Consider the following 18,183-nt stretch of genomic DNA (forward strand, 5'->3'; position numbering starts at 1 on the left):
TAAACAAGGTTTATATACAAGGCTGCTAAGAGCAGTAACAGGATGAGCGGGGTATTATTTTGGTTAGTTAATAAAGAATGGGTTTTAAAATTTTATTGCTTTTTGACAAATTGATTGGCAATTTTTGATATTCAAAAAGTTTTTCCACCAAATTTAATGACTGCTTAAAAAGCGTTAAAAAGGTAATGCTTTGTGAAAAGAGTATAAACTTAGAAAGCTTAAGCTGTAAACTTGGAAAACTTAAGCTGTAAATTTTGGTATATTTTATAATTCAATATATATAAATATAATTTTATAGTTCAATCTTAATCTGCTATTCAGGTTAATGTTAGGAATGGCATTTTGTTAAGTTGCTTCATCTCTGCCATAATGTCAATGATAGTTGCTACATCGTGATCTTAATATAGTGTGATGTGATATAAATGTGTGTTGCATCATGTGATATAAATTTGTGACATTATATCAACCTGCGCAACTCATCCAAACAGTATTTATCAACAAGAAACTTATAATTTATGCAGGAAATCTAAACAATTATCTTTCTCACTTTATATGTCCTTTTTAATTGTAATTAAAGACTATAAACAAGGATGGAGATCCTACAGCGCATAGCTTACAACTAAGTCCTTTACCAAGAACATCAAAAAAACTTTGAAAGGTATGCAATAGAAAGAGTGACTGTATTTTGAAAAGTGTGGCTAAATTTTTGGTAAAAGAACCATGGATTAGGAGAGAAATTAAAGAGAATTGAGGAGCTGAAGAAAAATTATTTCTACTAAATAATCAAAAAATTTTAATTTATAAAATGGGTATTCAAAACTTAAAGAAAAAGATTGGCTGCAAATTTAGCACAGCAAGAAGAGTTTATGTGAATAAAATATTCTGGCTTGACATTCCTGATCTTAAAAATACAAATAAAAATAATTCTTAGATCAAATGATAAAAAGTATGCAAAAAATATATATATTTTTAAAACTAAAAGAAAATAGATTTCAAGAATTATGAACCAACTTACCTACCATGCCTATTTTAAAAGATTTATAATAAAAATGCAGTAAAAAAAAAAAAAAATGATATTAACTCTAAACTTCAATCTATTGTATTTTTAAATAAAATTAATAAATGTTAAATATTATACTATTTCATTTTAGGTAAAGAAGCAATTTAGAAAATTAGAGGCTACATATAATGTTGAGATTATTTAAATACCAGCAAGTACTCCTTGTGTGATTTTGATTTTGATCATGGTGAGTGGTTTGAAAGAAAACTTTTCAACAAAAAGTTATTGCTGAAATTCCCATAGATTTTGCTGTTAATATAGTATTTATGTGCTATCCAAACTCTATGATTCTCCAAATAGTTTGCATAAAATAAAAGTAACTTGAACTCAATAAGGAGCTGATCTTACAGTTAAAGAGCTGACATCTGACAGATTCTAAATGTAGCTCATTCACAGCACCATCACAGTAGTTCATTTACAGAAAAAGAAATATGTCAGTTATAATATATACAGATAGAAAAAGAAGAGTGAATTAATAAACTATATATTCATCTAGCTGTGAATGAATAAAACATACCTTTGCATAGTGCAATTTGATAGCAAAACATTAATTAAACTAAAAAAAGTAAAATTTAAAATGATTGTCTGCTTTAAGAGCAAAATGTAATGTCTCCAAATACTTCCTTTACTATTTTAAGCAAGTGTGTTATAGACCTTTTAAAAAGGTAAAACCTTGAATTCAAAGAAGGTCCATGTTTGTACTATTGCTAGTAACATTGAATTAATTAAAAGTCAAAAGATTAGTTACATTGCAATTATTGCAAGTTTACTTTGCACTTATTGCAAGAGTATTGTAAATATTTTAAGAGTAATACTAACAGAAAATGCCAATTTCTGAAATGAAAACAACTAAAAAGTATTAGGGTAAGTAAACAGTAAAACAAAAATTAGAATAAAAGTTAGAGAAAATCCCTTAACTCTGTTTTTATAAATTATTTACAAGAACTTTTAATATATACCAAATGATGCAAATACAGCATCATTTAACACAACTTGCAAAGAGTTTAAAAAAAATGGCAAACTATTTTAAAATGTCTCCTTTATTTCAGGTACCATATTAGCTGCATAATCTCTAGCAGTTAAATATACCTTTGAAGCTGGAATAAGAAAGTTATTCATATTATACTTAATAATACTTAATGTATATAATACTTAATGTACCACATATTTGGCAATATGCAGTTCATTAAGTTGACAAACTCAAAGAAATGCTGATTTTTGATGGAACTCATTGGTTAATCAATGAGCTGTCAAACTAAGAAATAAGCATTTTTTGTTAGTATTCAGTTGTAACTGAAATGGATAAAGTATCATTTATTTCACTTTAGATATTTTGTATGACTTTGTTGTATACATTTAAAAAAATAAAATTTTAAATGTATTTTCTACTTAGAATGCAATAGTTATGACATATAGTTTATATATGCTGTGAGACATAGAATATCAAACGCAATAATTTCTGAAAAATTCAATTTTCTTAATTCTTTTTTCTTTCAAGTGTTTCAAACAAAGTTTATTGGGGCTGTTTTGAGCAACTTACTTTAGGTCTTTACTCTTTACTTATGTTCGCTCTCTTTGGTTTTCTTAAACACATTTTGTTCATTTTCTGCTTTTGTTTTCTTCTTCATTGAGTTTTAACTGTTTGCTTGCTATTTATTTATATTTTGTTTAATGATACAATAAAGATTAAGATTTTCTTTCTTTGTTACCTCTTGTAATCTTCAGATTCAGTTACCTCTTGTAATCTTCAGGTTAGTTACCGCTTGTAATCTTCAGTTTCCACAAACATATTACAATTGAGGCATCTTTAGAAAAATAGTAAAATATTTTTAATTCCAACTATATTTTTTCCAAACAAAGTGTCTGTCATTCTGAACATATTTTTGATTATAATTATATTATAAATATAATTTTATTAGTTTGTTAGTAGTTTAGTTATTTAAACAGCACTCATATACAAATATAGAAAGCGATACATAAATAAATATAACAATGCTTAAATAGGGTAACTTTTAGCATAACAATTAAACAACACCAAAAAGTTATTCTAAAAACAATAATATGATATTAAAGTATAAATACATTCAGCTATTTAATTAAAGCTTACTAACATAATATAAAGAAAAAACTAATTTCCCTGTAAATCAAATCAGTAAAAACAATTTCTAAATAAAAATCTTGAGTTATGTATAGAGTTTGGTTCTTTTTAAATATAACTATTGTCATAATGTTGGAAAAAAAGTAGGGAAAAAATGTGTGTATATATATATATGTATATACATGTATATAAATGTATATAAACATGTATATATAGGTGTAAATAAATATGTGTATATATTTACATACATATATAAGTAGCCGCAACTTCCTAGTATGTTCTTCAGATATCACTCAATCTGTGTTGTGAAGCCCTTACAGCTCCCTAAATGAGTATACAGATATATGTGTGTGTGTGTATATATATATATATATTAGGGTGTCCCTAAAATATATCATAAATCGAATTTTAATGCGCGGAATACTACATTTAGCATAATTTTATCCATAAAGAAAAACAAAAAAAAATTAAGTTTTTAGCTCAAGCGGAAGGTTATTTAGGTGAATTCACTTTTATATAATAATTTATAATAAATAAATTTTGATTTAAAATTGATTTTTATCCGATTCAATTTTTATTTATGTTTCGACAAAAGCATGGCCAACAATAAAAATAAATGATGCGTGTTTTATAAACAATAAAAACTAATGATGCGTAAGTTTAACTCAAGCCACTATATAATTAAAGTTGAAATCAAGTTAAAAAGTTGTTTTCAACCAAGAAATTCGTCTAAAACACAGGTTTGAACTTCTATATAAAACTTATTTACCAGTTTCACTATGTTTTCATTATTTTTTGTATATATTATAGAATATACTATAATCTTTAGTTGTATACTACAAATGTGTCTAATGAGCATTTTTTAAATAAAATAAATTTTAGAAAATGTCTCTAAACATATATTATCACGTTAATTCACTGAGAACAGATATTGATGATGCATCAAAAGCTATAAGGAAGAGGAGACAATTTTATTTGCTAGGGTTTCCTTTACAGAGTTTTGCCCCTAATAGACTTCCAACAAATGGAGAAATGCTCAGAAGGTATTACTGGCTTAATCTCGAAAAAAGCATAAGGTAAATCTGAAAGTAATTAACAAAAGCATTACATTTTTTACACGTTTAATGTTAACTTTTTAATGTTTTTTTTTTTTTAAACTTTTTAGCACAGATCAACATCAAAATTGGTTGTCCAGTTGCTTCCAGGAAGACGTATTTAAGATGCTCCAGGTTTGCTGATGGAGTGTGCAGAGAGAATACTAAGCAGATAGTTACTGGTGTCTGTATTCTGAGAGAGCTTGTCAATTTATGGGAGCAGGCTGGGTTTAATGATGTTTTCATTGTGACGGAGTAAACTATCAAAACCAGAATCACCAAAAAAGTCAAGGAATACCATACTTTAAAAATGCTAAAAACACTCGAACTACCAGAGGGTAGCTACAAAAAGAAGGTGAACACTTTTTTGAAAGAGAGCAGTGCTCTCTTCTCTATTAATAAAACAAACATATTTGATTTAATAAAAAGTGATAAAAATAGGGATGATGAGGCTAAGAAGGAAGACATAAAATTCTCTAGGCTTTGTCTGAGAGGGGATATGGTCAAATTCGGGAACATGGACAATGAATTTTGTGAAAATGCTCACAGGGCACAAGAAAAAATAATTAAGATGTCGGAAAAAATCCAAAGAAATAGATATAAAAATAAGAAAAAGGAGATTAGCTATTTGAAAAGTGACTTTTCAAGCACAGATAAACAATCAAACTGAGTGCGACGAACTATATTTACCTCCAGCTAAAGTCCAGAAAAAACAGAAAAGGTTTCAGAGTGACATCAAAGTTTGCCTTCAGTTAAGTATGGAAAATATTATTAACAATTGGATTCCAATTATGACCAGATTTGGAATTGGAGTCAGGCCGGGTATGTGTCTTTTGTCTTCTCTTTACAAGGCTGGTGGAGTTAATATTGATAATATCTCGATATCAAGATCAACTCTAAACAGGAAAACTCATAATGTTGTGGAGTCTGAGGCACAGATAATTAGAGAGGAAAACATTAATAAAATAAGAGGTTTAAAAGTTGTGGTACATTTCGATACCAAGATTTTAAAAAGATACGATTGGGAAAAAGAAATTTCTAAATATGAGGATAGAACTGCTATCAGCGCATCTTCACCAGAGTCTGGTCCACTAGACTTTATTCTTGGCATCTTAAAAATCGAAAGCTCCAAGGGAAGTGATCAAGCCATTGCAATTCAAACAATGCTTGAATACTATGAAATGTCGGATCAGATTATTGGATTGTGTTCTGACACAACATCCAGTAACACTGGTAAAAATAAAAGTGCTGTAAGTATTATTATTTCCTATGCCCTTAAAAGACCGGTTCTCTGGTTAATGTGCAGACATCACATTTATGAAAGACACATGGCTCATGTGATAAAAGAAATATTTGGTCCTACAAGTAGTCCCAGCAAAAAACTTTATGTAATTCTCCAAAAACTATGGCCGCAGATTTACGAAGATGTAAACAAACATGAGAGAATTGTAAAGTTTGACTGGTCTCAAGATGCTTTCAGGCCCGGCTCATTACTGTTCAAACTTGCCTTGGATACTTAAGATTTTGTATTACAGCTCTTCATAAGAATACTTTTCAGAGAGGTGATTACAAGTATCTTTGTGAGCCTATGGCAATTTTTCTAGGAGCTGAGTTATCGAACTTTTCATTTAAACAGCCTGGAGCTCATCATGAAGCAAGGTTTATGGCTGACTATATATTTACTGGTTATTCAGATGACTCAAAAGTACCACCCTACTGATTCCGAAACAGTTGGAAAAAATACAATAAATCATCTGAAAGTCGCAACCACCTACATAGTATTTTTTCATGGACTCTTCTTTCTAAAAAGCCCTTATGCTTCTCAAGCACCTTCAAATGATTTAATGGCGTTCGATATTGCTTTTCAGTTACAAACAGTAGACGAGTTTAAAGAATTTGCAGCAATAGGAAAGGTTCTTTACCAAAGTCTTAAGCGTCACACTTGGTATCTGTCTCCGCAACAAGTCATTTTTGCTCTTGCTGATAAGGATCTGAAAACCGAAGTTAAGACCAACATGTTAAACAAACTGCTTTCTTATGATATCCCAGAATTAAAAATCTGTTTAAAAAGAGACCTGAAACTAAGGTTGAAATTATTCCTACATCAAAATTAGAAGGCTTTGTCAACAAGCAGTCCTACCTTTTGTTCTTGCTATTGGAGATCTCCAAGAAGGAAATTCTGCTATGGAAAGAAAAAGGCATCGATGCATGTGAAAATGAGGAAGTTTCCCAGTCTTTTACTTACTTTTCAAAGTGTGTAAGAGCACTTGCAGTTGTAAATGACCGTGCAGAACGCCACATTAAGTTAATTCAAGATTTCATAGAGAGAACACACAATGAAGACAGGCTTCAGGATACTCTCCAGGTATTTTCTTCAATAATACGAAATATAAATGTGATTTTTAGTTGTTATTAATAATAATGGTTGTTAATGTATATGTAGTACTTTTTATAAATTTATGTATTTGTAATTTAGGTAGTTCAGAAGAGCCGTAAAACGGTTTCAAAGAACGCTACAAAGAAAGATTTAAAAATTATTTAGTTAAATATTATTTGTATTAATAATATTGGTTTATGTTATTTTACATTATGTTATATTATTTTTTGATGTTTGAAAAAAGTGATTTTTTGATGTTGAAAAGGTCAAACTTTTATCTCATAGTTTTCGAACGTTAAGGGATTTTTGTGTCAATTTTAAATTTTATTGACGAATATAGATTTAGTTGAGAATAGTAAAAAAAATTACGTATCACCTTGTTGCTCTTACGTTTAGGGCAGTTGTAGCTAAAACTTTAGGGCTTTTTGTTCCCAGGATCCAATCATTGTAATTTTTTGCAAAGCATCCTTATTTAACATAAGTATAAACATATATGTTTGGAGTTTGTTCTATGTCTGAAAATTAAATTCAAAGGTTAAAAAATGCTGTATCTGCGCATGCGCCTGCATTTTAAAAATTATTTGCTGTTCATTTTGTTGCATTTAAAACAAATTTCTCCTTAAAATTGATGATTTATTTTGTAAAAAAATTTACTTAAGAATTTTACGACAAGCATATTTGTTTGTTTAACACGCAGCAATTTTTTTGTTTGCTTCGGTAACAATTGTAATTCGAATAATATGAACTAAGTTATTATTAAGTCGAATTTTACTTAATAAATTAAAAGTGAATTCACCTAAATAACCTTCCGCTTGAGCTAAAAACTTAATTTTTTTTTGTTTTTCTTTATGGATAAAATTATGCTAAATGTAGTATTGCGCACATTAAAATTTGATTTATGATATATTTTTGGGACACCCTAATATATATATATATATATATATATATATATATATATATATATATATATATATATATATATATATATATATATATATATGTATATATCTACTATAGCATATTTATGTCAGCATTTGTTCACTTTTTTTGCTCATCTAAATTGATACAGCTTTTTTAGAAAAAAAAGAAAACAAAAAATAATGAATGAAAAGATTGCTGACCCTTCCCAAACCCTCAGTCGATGTAGCAGCACTCCACTGCAATTCAGGTTATTTGTCAGTCGAAGTATGTACTGAAGGCAGCAGGTTATTTCAGTATGATGCTCACCTAAATTAGCAGTATAAGATATATATATATATATATATATATATATATATATATATATATATATATATATATATATATATATATATATGTATGTATGTATATAAATATGTATATTTATATATATATTTATAAAAAAATATATATATATACAAATGAAATATACATATATATATATATATATATATATATATATATATATATATATATATATATATATATATATATATACATATACAAATATAAATATATATATATATACACACACACACACATATATATATATAATTAATTAGTAAAAAACACTTATCTAACTTTTATCTTCGACTTGAAGTTTCACCATTGCTGGATCATCAGGAAGAGTTCATCAGGAACTCTTCCTGATGATCCAGCAATGGTGAAACTTCAAGTCGAAGATAAAAGTTAGATAAGTGTTTTTTACTAATTAATTATTGCTCTGTTCTTTAAGAACATTGAGCACTCTATTTGTAAAATACACTAACATAATTTACATATATAATATATATATATATATATACATATATATATATATATATATATATATATATATATATATATATATATATATATATATATATATATATATATATATATATATATATATATTTATATAGATTTAATTTTATATTTTGATAATATTTAAGACATTAAGGCACTTAAAGAGCAGATTTATCATATGGCAGAATGTATGACGTTTGATGGAAAGCCAGGCAATAATAAAATAATGGGCATGCTGGTTCCACAGATTTATCAGAAATTAGAGGCAGAGATCATTAAAATAAGAATCATAAAAGAATCAAATGGAGAGATTCCAATTATTAGTCGGACTGAGTTTATAATGTTAGGCAAATCATTAAAATGTAATGCTGATAAGTTTCAAGATGAAGATTTCCAGGCATCTGTTAAAGTTTTGTTAGACACAGGTAGTGTTGTTCTTTTTTAATGAGATTTTGTACTGAAATTAATATATATATATATATATATATATATATATATATATATATATATATATATTTATATATATATATATATATATATATATATATATATATATATATATATATATATATATATATATATATATATATATATATATATATATATATATATATATATATATATTAATTTCAGATACAATAGTTTTTTTAGTTTTACACTGTAATGTTTTGTATCATTTTTTATTATTTTATTATGATTTATTATTTTATGATTTATTATTTGGTAAATATTATTTTGTATTGTGTTTCTTCTTATTTCCATAATTAACAAGCTCCTTTGTTACTCTTCTTCTTTGTGAAACTTTTTTTCCAATTTGAAAAGTTTAAAAATTGCTCTCAGGATGAATGCAGGTTTTTAGTTTACTTTGTCAAAAAATAGTGCCATACGCCATGTTGTAAGTGATGTAATTATGCCTCCTGTGGTATGTGATGTAACTACACCTCCTGTGTACAAAAAAAAGTTAAAAGGTTAGGAGGGAGGGTCTAAGTAACAATTTTTTTATAAATTTTTCTTAATGCGAGCATGATTCAAAACATTAACTAGTCATAAAGTTAAAAACAACTTTATCAACTAGTTATCAAAAATGATAAAAAGTTAAAAGTTGATAAAAGTCATAAAGTTGTTTTTAGCAATTTAACTGATACCTTCCTTATGAATTAACAAAAGAATTTCAAATTTTCTCAAAATATTTTCAGTCAAATTTCCACCCTTTAAAGTTAAAATTCAAAAACCAAAAAAATTCAAAATTTGGTACTCTTAACTCTTTCACTTTAAACTTTTTTTAAAATACATTTTCTAACAAAAATAAAAAGATTGGCAGTTTAATATTTGGGCGGGTGATAGACATCATAAATTCAATATTTAGATATAGATATATTTTACCCCATCAGTTGCAGCACTTGACTTGACTGCTTCTGGCACTGAAATAGCTCCTGTCTATTAAAAAAGATTTAGTTTAAGTTTTAAATAATGTGTATCTATTATTTTTACCTTGATTAAGTTGTATTTTAGATACTAAGTTTACTTTAGGTAAAAATTTACTAAGTTAAAAATGCAACTAAAAAAATATTTCGTATTATAAAACATTTTATTTTAAATAAAAAAATATAAAATTTATTTTAACTAAACTACTAAAGCTTGTTCTAAAGTTCTTTGTTTTTGTTGTTTTTTTACAATTTTTTTAAATATGTTTTTTATTAAATGCTTTTACAAATTTTTTGGTTCAAGTTTTGTCAGTTTTTTTTAAATGTTGAAACATTTTTAAAAAAATCTTCAATACACGGTTTTCTGATTTGGATAATTGATATCCGCAATATTTTGAGTTGTCATGTGCAAACTTATGGGAGGTAAACAAACAATCTTCTAGAGAAAATTAATGAAAAATATCTACTCAATGTGCAGTGAAAATTTGTACTAATAGTCAATATAAAGTATTAAAATGGAGTAAAGGAATTCATGATACAATAAAAAAAACTTTAGTACCTATACAAAACAAAAATTTAAAATTTACAAAGTAAATTAGATCAAAAAGTAGCTATTAAATAATACTATTAAGTGTTGCTTCAGTCCTACTTTTTTCTATCGTTTTTGCTTGTACACATTAGTAAAAGGAAATGATCTTATCTTTTCTCTTCTGAATGTGCTTTGTCAACAAGTTATTGAACTAATTTGTCTGTTCTCTGAACAATTATTCACAACAACAAGATTCATGATAGCTGTTTCAAATTATTGATAGAAATCATTTAAAATCCAATACTCTGGAGGAAACTTCATCAATTGAATTTCAGCTTTTCCATGACAAAGCATCTCAAACGCAATCCATGAGGTGTCTGTAAATAGTAAAACTAAACTGGGAGGTTTTTTTTGTGAAAAGTTTAAGCTCATTAGAGTATCTTTATCCAACATCTGTCTTTCTAAGGAATATTCCTCTATAAAAGCTCGTTTGAAACCAATAAGTCTCTTAGCCATATCATTACAAGGTTCACATTCTTTACATTTCTGATCTGCGTTTGCTATAGTGACTAAATATGGGTCAAGGTACCAAGTATGTTGCAGTATGGATTTAGAAACAGCTTAAGCCCCAACTTTATTCCATTCCTTAAATCTTTTTATCTGCCTGTATGCTTTCATATCCAAATAGTTAATGCTTAGATTTATCAATGTTTAATTTAAAAACATAACATAGCTATTTTATGTATTGATTAAAAAATATATATTTATTTTCAAACAATTATTCATACCCTGTACCTGTGTAGCTGAACTTAGTGTAGCTGAACTTAGCTCCACTCTAAGAAAGCATTCTACTATACTAAATATCAAAAGGAATTTTATTATTTCTTTGATTTCATCTCTGCTCTATTCATTGATTTCAGGGATTTTTTCTGAGTAGAAATAATTTTAGGTAAAATAAACTTTGTCCATAAATCTGTTATGATGAACAGCTCCAGGATTGTGTAGTTTGAATCTGTCAGTGGGTGATAGCAATCTTTGCAATGTCTTTTTCAAGTTATGTGTATTAGTAAAAATATTTACCTCTGCAGCCTAAAAACATCACCACAGGATAATAATTTTAATTATATTGGTTAAACGAAGCACACCTTTTAAGATCGCTAGTACAAACATGAAAACTCCTTACAATACAAAAGAAAAAAAGCAAATTCCACAGCACTTTCCTTATATATCTGGGTAATTAAAAAAAAGGAATTTTCCTATTTTTATGTGGAAGATTATCGATAGGGCCATTTAAACCTAGAGGAAAGTTATGTAATCTTTTTTTAACCAAAAAATACCATATCATTATATTATCTTTGAAACTATTGAATAAAAGAAATGAACTAATATCAAAATGTCACCACAAAAACTATTTTGTTATCTGCAACTTTAATGTTATCTAAGCTAACACTGTATTGTATTTTTGTATATAGTTTTTTTTGTTGTTGTTACAGTTGTAGGTAATGTCAAATTTAATTGGTATTTTATTGTTCTTTTATATATATAAAAATGTCTGAAATATAATAATACAACGCATGCATCTCATGAAAGTGGTACCAGCAAACTTATTTTTGATAAAAATACTGGCAACGAACGAATATATGCGGTGACGATATTTTCACTAACCTCTCTAATACCAATGGTATGTACGTGCTTTTCTTATTTTGAAATACAGGGAGAAGTTGCCGATAATGTAAAAAATCTTGAAGACCATGTCCCCAGAGATTTAAATGCTTTAAGGAAACGTAACTCTGAACGCCTAAATCGTATTCTTGTGACTATTGTCTATTATTGACTATTGTATTTATTTTTTGCCATTTATCTAAAAGAATAGTAAAAACAATCCTTTTTTTAAGCCTGTGTTTTTCAGATTTAAACCTATGCATGTGTTTTTCAGATTTAAACCTATGCATGTGTTTTTCAGATTTAAACCTATGCATGTGTTTTTCAGATTTAAACCTATGCATGTGTTTTTCAGATTTAAACCTATGCATGTGTTTTTCAGATTTAAACCTATGCATGTGTTTTTCAGATTTAAACCTATGCATGTGTTTTTCAGATTTAAACCTATGCATGTGTTTTTCAGATTTAAACCTATGCATGTGTTTTTCAGATTTAAACCTATGCATGTGTTTTTCAGATTTAAACCTATGCATGTGTTTTTCAGATTTAAACCTATGCATGTGTTTTTCAGATTTAAAAAATGTTGAAAATTTTCTGCGTCAAAAGACTCTTTAAATGGAAAAACTATTTTATATAATGCTTTGTGATATTTGTTTTGTTGATACGTAGAAATATTTTGTATATAAAAAAAAGTTGTTGTAAGTATATCTAATAAAAAAAAACATAACCAAGTTATGTTAATAACGAATCATTATATTCCAATATTTAGTTCTGTTTGTAAGGTTGGTATTTTTTTAATAAATTAATATTATTTTTTTGAGCTAATTTAAAATGCTCATATTAAGTGATCTGGGTAATATGATCGCTTTAGCTACTTTTTTAAAACCTCTGTGTTTTTATATATATATATATATATATATATATATATATATATATATATATATATATATATATATATATGAATTCAAGAAAAACATTCTTTTTAAATTAAGTAGAAATTATGGAAGATAAAATACTAAATATATAAAATATAACTATGCAGATCAAAACAAATCCAATATAACAATATAAAAGTTTTAATTTTGCAACAAGGAGATGTTTATTACTTAATCACTACACAAATTATGTTTACACATCAGCATTAATGTTTTTTTCCATTCTGAGGCCTTACATTGTTGTATGCATACTTTTTATTTTGTAATCAATTTTTTGTTTTATAAGTTTTTGTTTGGTGATATCTTTGTTGTATATCTTTGTTCATCTTAGTGTTTATAAAATAATTTTTTTTTATTATTGTTAGTACTGTTTGGGTGCATTGTCTGTCTTATTTATTTTTAAATATTTCTCTATTAATCTTTATTTTTGTCTTGACAACTGTCAAAATATGGTTTTTTCAAAAAATAATTCTCCTTTATTCTAATGTACTTCATTTCTTCCCTCAGGCATCCACTGCTTGTGTTTGACCATTCGGCCAATTTTATATGCCAAAGCTTTTAAATAACAATATAAAATTTTTAATTTTGCAACAGATTAAACTTAAACTATATGGCTTACGATGAAATAATGATCAATCAAAAACAAGAATAGCTATGCAGATCAAAACAAATCCAATATAACAATATAAAAGTTTTAATTTTGCGACAGATTTAAATTTTCAGTGTTATACTACATAACACAAAAAAAAGTAAAAAATTCTAATTTAATCAAGTTTTTTTAGGGATACGTTTTTTAAAATTTCTTTATATATATTTATTTATAATATATAAGTTTTATTACCTTTAATATATAAGTATTACCTTGAATGCGAATAATTTTTTATTTTTGAGAATATTTTGATTTATTTCACACCTTCAGGTTGTAATAGGAATGATATTATCTAAGAATAATATTATTAGGATATTCTAAAGAGTGATATTAGCTAGGATTGATATTATTAGGATACTTTTAGGAGTGATATTAGATTAGATATTAGAGTAGAAAGCGTGATGTTAATAACTTTGTAAAAGGAAAAATAAGTCTATCACCATTTATTATGTCATTAAAGAGGTTTATTCTCAAAGTAATATATCAAAACAGTTAACAATATGGAGATGTGCTGTGCAAAATGCTTTAAATGTGCAAGACTCAGCAATTCGCAAAAATTCTAGTAGAAAACTTTTAATTATAAAATTACACCATAATTTTGTAAAACATTAATGCATAGTATGCCAAGAAGAATACAAGCAGGGCTTGATATTATAGCATTCTAGTCATTTAAATTTTTATAACTATCATTTTGTTGAATATTAACAATTACTGATAAGTTTTAATTTTTTTGTTTATTTTCATTTTGCATTGCATTTATTCAATTAACAATTTATTCTGCAAAATTCAACTTAATTTTATATATATTTTATATAAATATATATAATTTTATATAAATATTACAGGCCTTGTTTTAAATAAAAAATGCTTAATACATTAGCTTAATGCGATATTTGACGTCATAAAATTATCTTTATTTTTTTTTATAGATGTTAAGTGTTTTAACTACCAAAATAAATAAATAACTGCAAATCAATTTAACAATTAACTCAAATAACTAAAATAATGTATAATCGTTGTAAATGTAGATATATTTTGAATAGTTTGTTTTCAATTTTTATTCTAATATTAATTTTAGTTACAATATTATTTAGTAATATATATATATTAGACTGCTTCATTTTGGGGTCATGAAAAAATTTAAAGTACCATGGAGTCTTATCTGCTGCGCAGACCCCTATTTTATTAATAGAATTTTTTTTTTTTCAATTTTGACCATTTTTAGGGGTTGCTCAAGTGCCCCAATTGCCTGAATTTAGACCTTTTTAAGCCTATTTTTGGCATATTTGAGCAAGTTCTAAAACTCAAAATAATTAAATTTTTTTTCTTTCCAGAGTTTCTTCTAAGTTAGAAAAAACAAATAAAAATGCATGGTATTTTTATTTATCTGAAATATTTCATGCAAATCTATTTATAAAATCCCAAATTTAGTGCAATTTTTTCCAATTTTTACGCAACGTAATAACTTTGTTGATATGTAAAGTCATAAAACGTCTAGCGATTTGATTTTATATATTTCTTAATAATAGTGTTATTTTTTACAAATATTATGCAATATTTTTATATTGTTTTTTTGTTTTTCTTGGAGGTTTTTCTTTTTCCTACATACTTCCTTTTGTAATTGTGCATGAATAAAAGTGAATCTTGTCTTTTTTCTTCCTTTCTGGCAATATCAATGTTGTCCTTTATGAGTTTAACAGTTCTTTCAGAGCAATCATTAACAACTGCAAGATTAAAAATAGCATCTTTAAATTTTAAGTAGAAATCGTTACAAGTCCAATACTCTGGCGGGGTTTTCATCCATTGACAGTCACTTTTACTCTGCCCTATCATAAGGAACAAAAGCCACGAATTTTCTGTGACCAATTCAACTAAGCTTGGTGGCTTCGGTCCACTGAAGTCTAAAGAATTGAGGACCTCCATGTTAGCTTTTATTCGGGCTAACGAATATTTATCTAAGCTACGAAATTCAAAGCTGTATAATTTTTGAGCAATTTCACCTCTTTCTTCACAGTTTTCATCAGCTAAGGCAAGAACAACAAGGTAAGGGTCCAGAAACCATGTGTGCCGTTTGATTGATTCAATGACTGATTCTGCCCCAATCAAATTGTACTCCTTAAACCTATTCATTTGCCAAAGAGCTCTCATATCCTGGATAAACAAAAAATTGTTAAGTAACTAGCTTACCTTAAAAAAATTTATATTTTAGAAACTTTTAATCAAAACTTTTTATTTATAATAGAATCCTTATATATATATATATATATATATATATATATATATATATATATATATATATATATATATATATATATATGTATATATATGTATATATATGTATATATATATATATATATATATATATATATATATATATATATATATATATATATATATATATATAAATATATATATATATATATACATATATATATATATATATATATATATATATATATATATATATATATATATATATATATATATATATATATATATATATATATCATACTTGTTAACTTGGTACCTACCTGACGAGGAGCCACAGCAGATAGTTCAGCTTTGAGAAACCAGGTAGTATAGAAAACAGCCACAAAAGTTGCCACTTCAGTAATTTCATTTTTCAGTCGATTTGTCAGACTGGGTATTGCATCCATCATAAGCTGGAGCTTTAGGTAGTAGATACCTATAAAAATATACATTTTTATTTTTTTTGAAAAGCTAAATATTTGATCATGTATAACAAATTCATTTTTTTTTGCTATGAAGCTATAATTTTTAACTTTGGACTTTTTCCTATCATAAACCTAAAACTCTCTACCTTTTGCCATAAAACGGGCATGATGAATTGCTCCGGGTGTACGAAACTTGTACTTTTCCTCAGAAAGCACCATAAGTGTAAGCTCTGTCAGCTCAATGTAGTCCTTCCTTGTAGCCCCATCCTAAAAATTAAACCAGAAGTATATTGGTATAATGCAATAAACATAGGTATGTATACTTTTGTCTTATAAAGAATAATAGAATTAAACAAGAAAAATCTAGGATATATTACTACTTCATAGTACATATTGTATACATAACTACATATTAAAACATCTAGTCATCGGGCTACCTTTTTCAGAGACCCATGGGTGATAATATTTCTGCAGAACGTTATGCTTTCATGCTTTTGATGACCAAGCCATGTTTCATCTGGAATAGTCAATCTTCTCAACACCTTTTTATTTAAAATGTCAAAAAAAAATCAAAGAGCTCAAAATTGAAGAAATACTAGGGTACAATAATATTTTACAAAAATGTTAACCAATTTTGTAAAACCCTACCTGGTTCTCTACATCAAGATCATTCCATGTTGATTTTAATATTTTAAACAGCATATTATCTGGTCCAGAAGTAGCACTACTTAGATAATTTTTCCAGAAATGTGTTATGTGTAGCTCGTTTATATGATGTCGGCATGCAATAGATAAAACTGGTCACTAAAAAACTTCATTTACCAGTAAAGAAACAGCTCCATTTTTGTTTCCAGTGTTGATTCTGGTTGTATCAAATGTAACAGCTTGTATACTGTTTGTAAGGTCAAAGCAATTCAAGATATCTCTGATCGCATTTTTTTGATTTTCGCCAGTTCCGGAAGAAATAGCTGGAATTCCCAACAGGTGCGTTTCCATGTTACCGTTTATTAATATTGCTAATCGATCTTTTTCTGATTTTTTCCCATCAGGATATTCATGACATACTTTTCCATCAAAATGGAGTTGAACTAAAATGTTCTTATTATTATTTCTGAAATTTCTCAAATGGTCCTTGATCCTCTTTGATTCATCATAAATGACTTTATCTGCTGCTCTTAATGCTGTAGAGGTTGAACATTTAAATTCATCTATATTTCCACCTGATTTAGCAATTATACTATTAACCATGGCAGTATGCTGCCTATGACTTAATCCTTCCCCAACAGCAGTATCAGCAGTTCTCTTGAGAATATCTTTTGGAAGTAGAACAGTATCTGGTTTTTTGACTTTCTTCTTTAACTCTGGATCTGGATACGGGAAATCATCATTATCTTCATTTTTATCGGATCCATTTGAGCTGAATTCACTCTCTGACATGGTTTCATTCAAACTTGATCTCATTTCAAACTTGGATAAACTCCTGTTAACAGAGGAAATGTACCTTGTGTCTAATCCACCTATTCTTGTTTTTCTATCTCCTAATTGGTCTAATAAAAAAGCAATATCTTCAGTCTTGTCTCGACAACTTCTTTTCTTATCAGCTTTAATGATTGCAACCAGAGTATCGAGCTCAGGTGCAATCCAAAAGATCCTTTTCATCTGAGTTAAAAATTTCCTCCTTTTTTCAATTTCTGATAAAGTTTGTCTTGATTTGTTTTTTTTTAACAGTTTCCAAGTTAGGATCAGCTTCTCTATCTTTTTACTAAAAAATGTGATTTGTAGGTTCTGAACATTTTACAACACATCTATTTCTGTTAATTAATTTATTTAACAGCAGATATTTGTTATATTAATTGTTTTCCTCTAATAATATACAAATAAAACAAAAACAAATACAGTCTGGTACCTACCTAATTATTTGTAATTGCAAAATCTGA

General features: G+C 26.9%; 2 protein-coding genes across 5 annotated transcripts in view; one reads left to right on the forward strand and one right to left on the reverse strand.

Annotated features, from left to right (window-relative positions):
- LOC105845704 (leucine-rich repeat serine/threonine-protein kinase 2) overlaps positions 1-18,183 on the forward strand; it is a 56,056-nt gene that overhangs the window by 18,002 nt on the left and 19,871 nt on the right. For all 4 annotated transcript variants that reach the window (XM_065803122.1, XM_065803121.1, XM_065803123.1 and 1 more), the window contains one exon: positions 8,519-8,797. In XM_065803122.1, coding sequence (XP_065659194.1) covers positions 8,519-8,797 — 279 coding nt within the window. The remainder of the gene's footprint in view (positions 1-8,518; positions 8,798-18,183) is intronic.
- On the reverse strand, positions 14,954-16,991 carry LOC136083644 (uncharacterized). The gene is made up of 5 exons (XM_065803125.1): positions 16,895-16,991; positions 16,684-16,788; positions 16,393-16,513; positions 16,103-16,257; positions 14,954-15,722 (listed from the first exon to the last, which is right to left on the reverse strand). Exons 1-5 carry the CDS (start codon positions 16,946-16,948, stop codon positions 15,132-15,134), a joined length of 1,026 nt encoding a protein of 341 aa, XP_065659197.1. The 5' UTR covers positions 16,949-16,991; the 3' UTR covers positions 14,954-15,131.

This window comes from Hydra vulgaris, chromosome 08, assembly GCF_038396675.1.
Source record: "Hydra vulgaris chromosome 08, alternate assembly HydraT2T_AEP".
In the NCBI taxonomy this organism is placed as follows: domain Eukaryota; kingdom Metazoa; phylum Cnidaria; class Hydrozoa; order Anthoathecata; family Hydridae; genus Hydra; species Hydra vulgaris.

What these genes read in the sequence shown, in the direction of transcription:
- LOC136083644 (XM_065803125.1), bottom strand. Translation starts at nt 16,948, where the DNA reads ATGCTGTTTAAAATATTAAAATCAACATGGAATGATCTTGATGTAGAG. An exon ending in ATCTTGATGTAGAGAACCAG is followed by an intron (nt 16,789 to 16,894) that starts GTAGGGTTTTAC and finishes TTAAATAAAAAG; the next exon opens with GTGTTGAGAAGATTGACTAT. An exon ending in CTGCTGTGGCTCCTCGTCAG is followed by an intron (nt 15,723 to 16,102) that starts GTAGGTACCAAG and finishes TTGTTTATCCAG; the next exon opens with GATATGAGAGCTCTTTGGCA.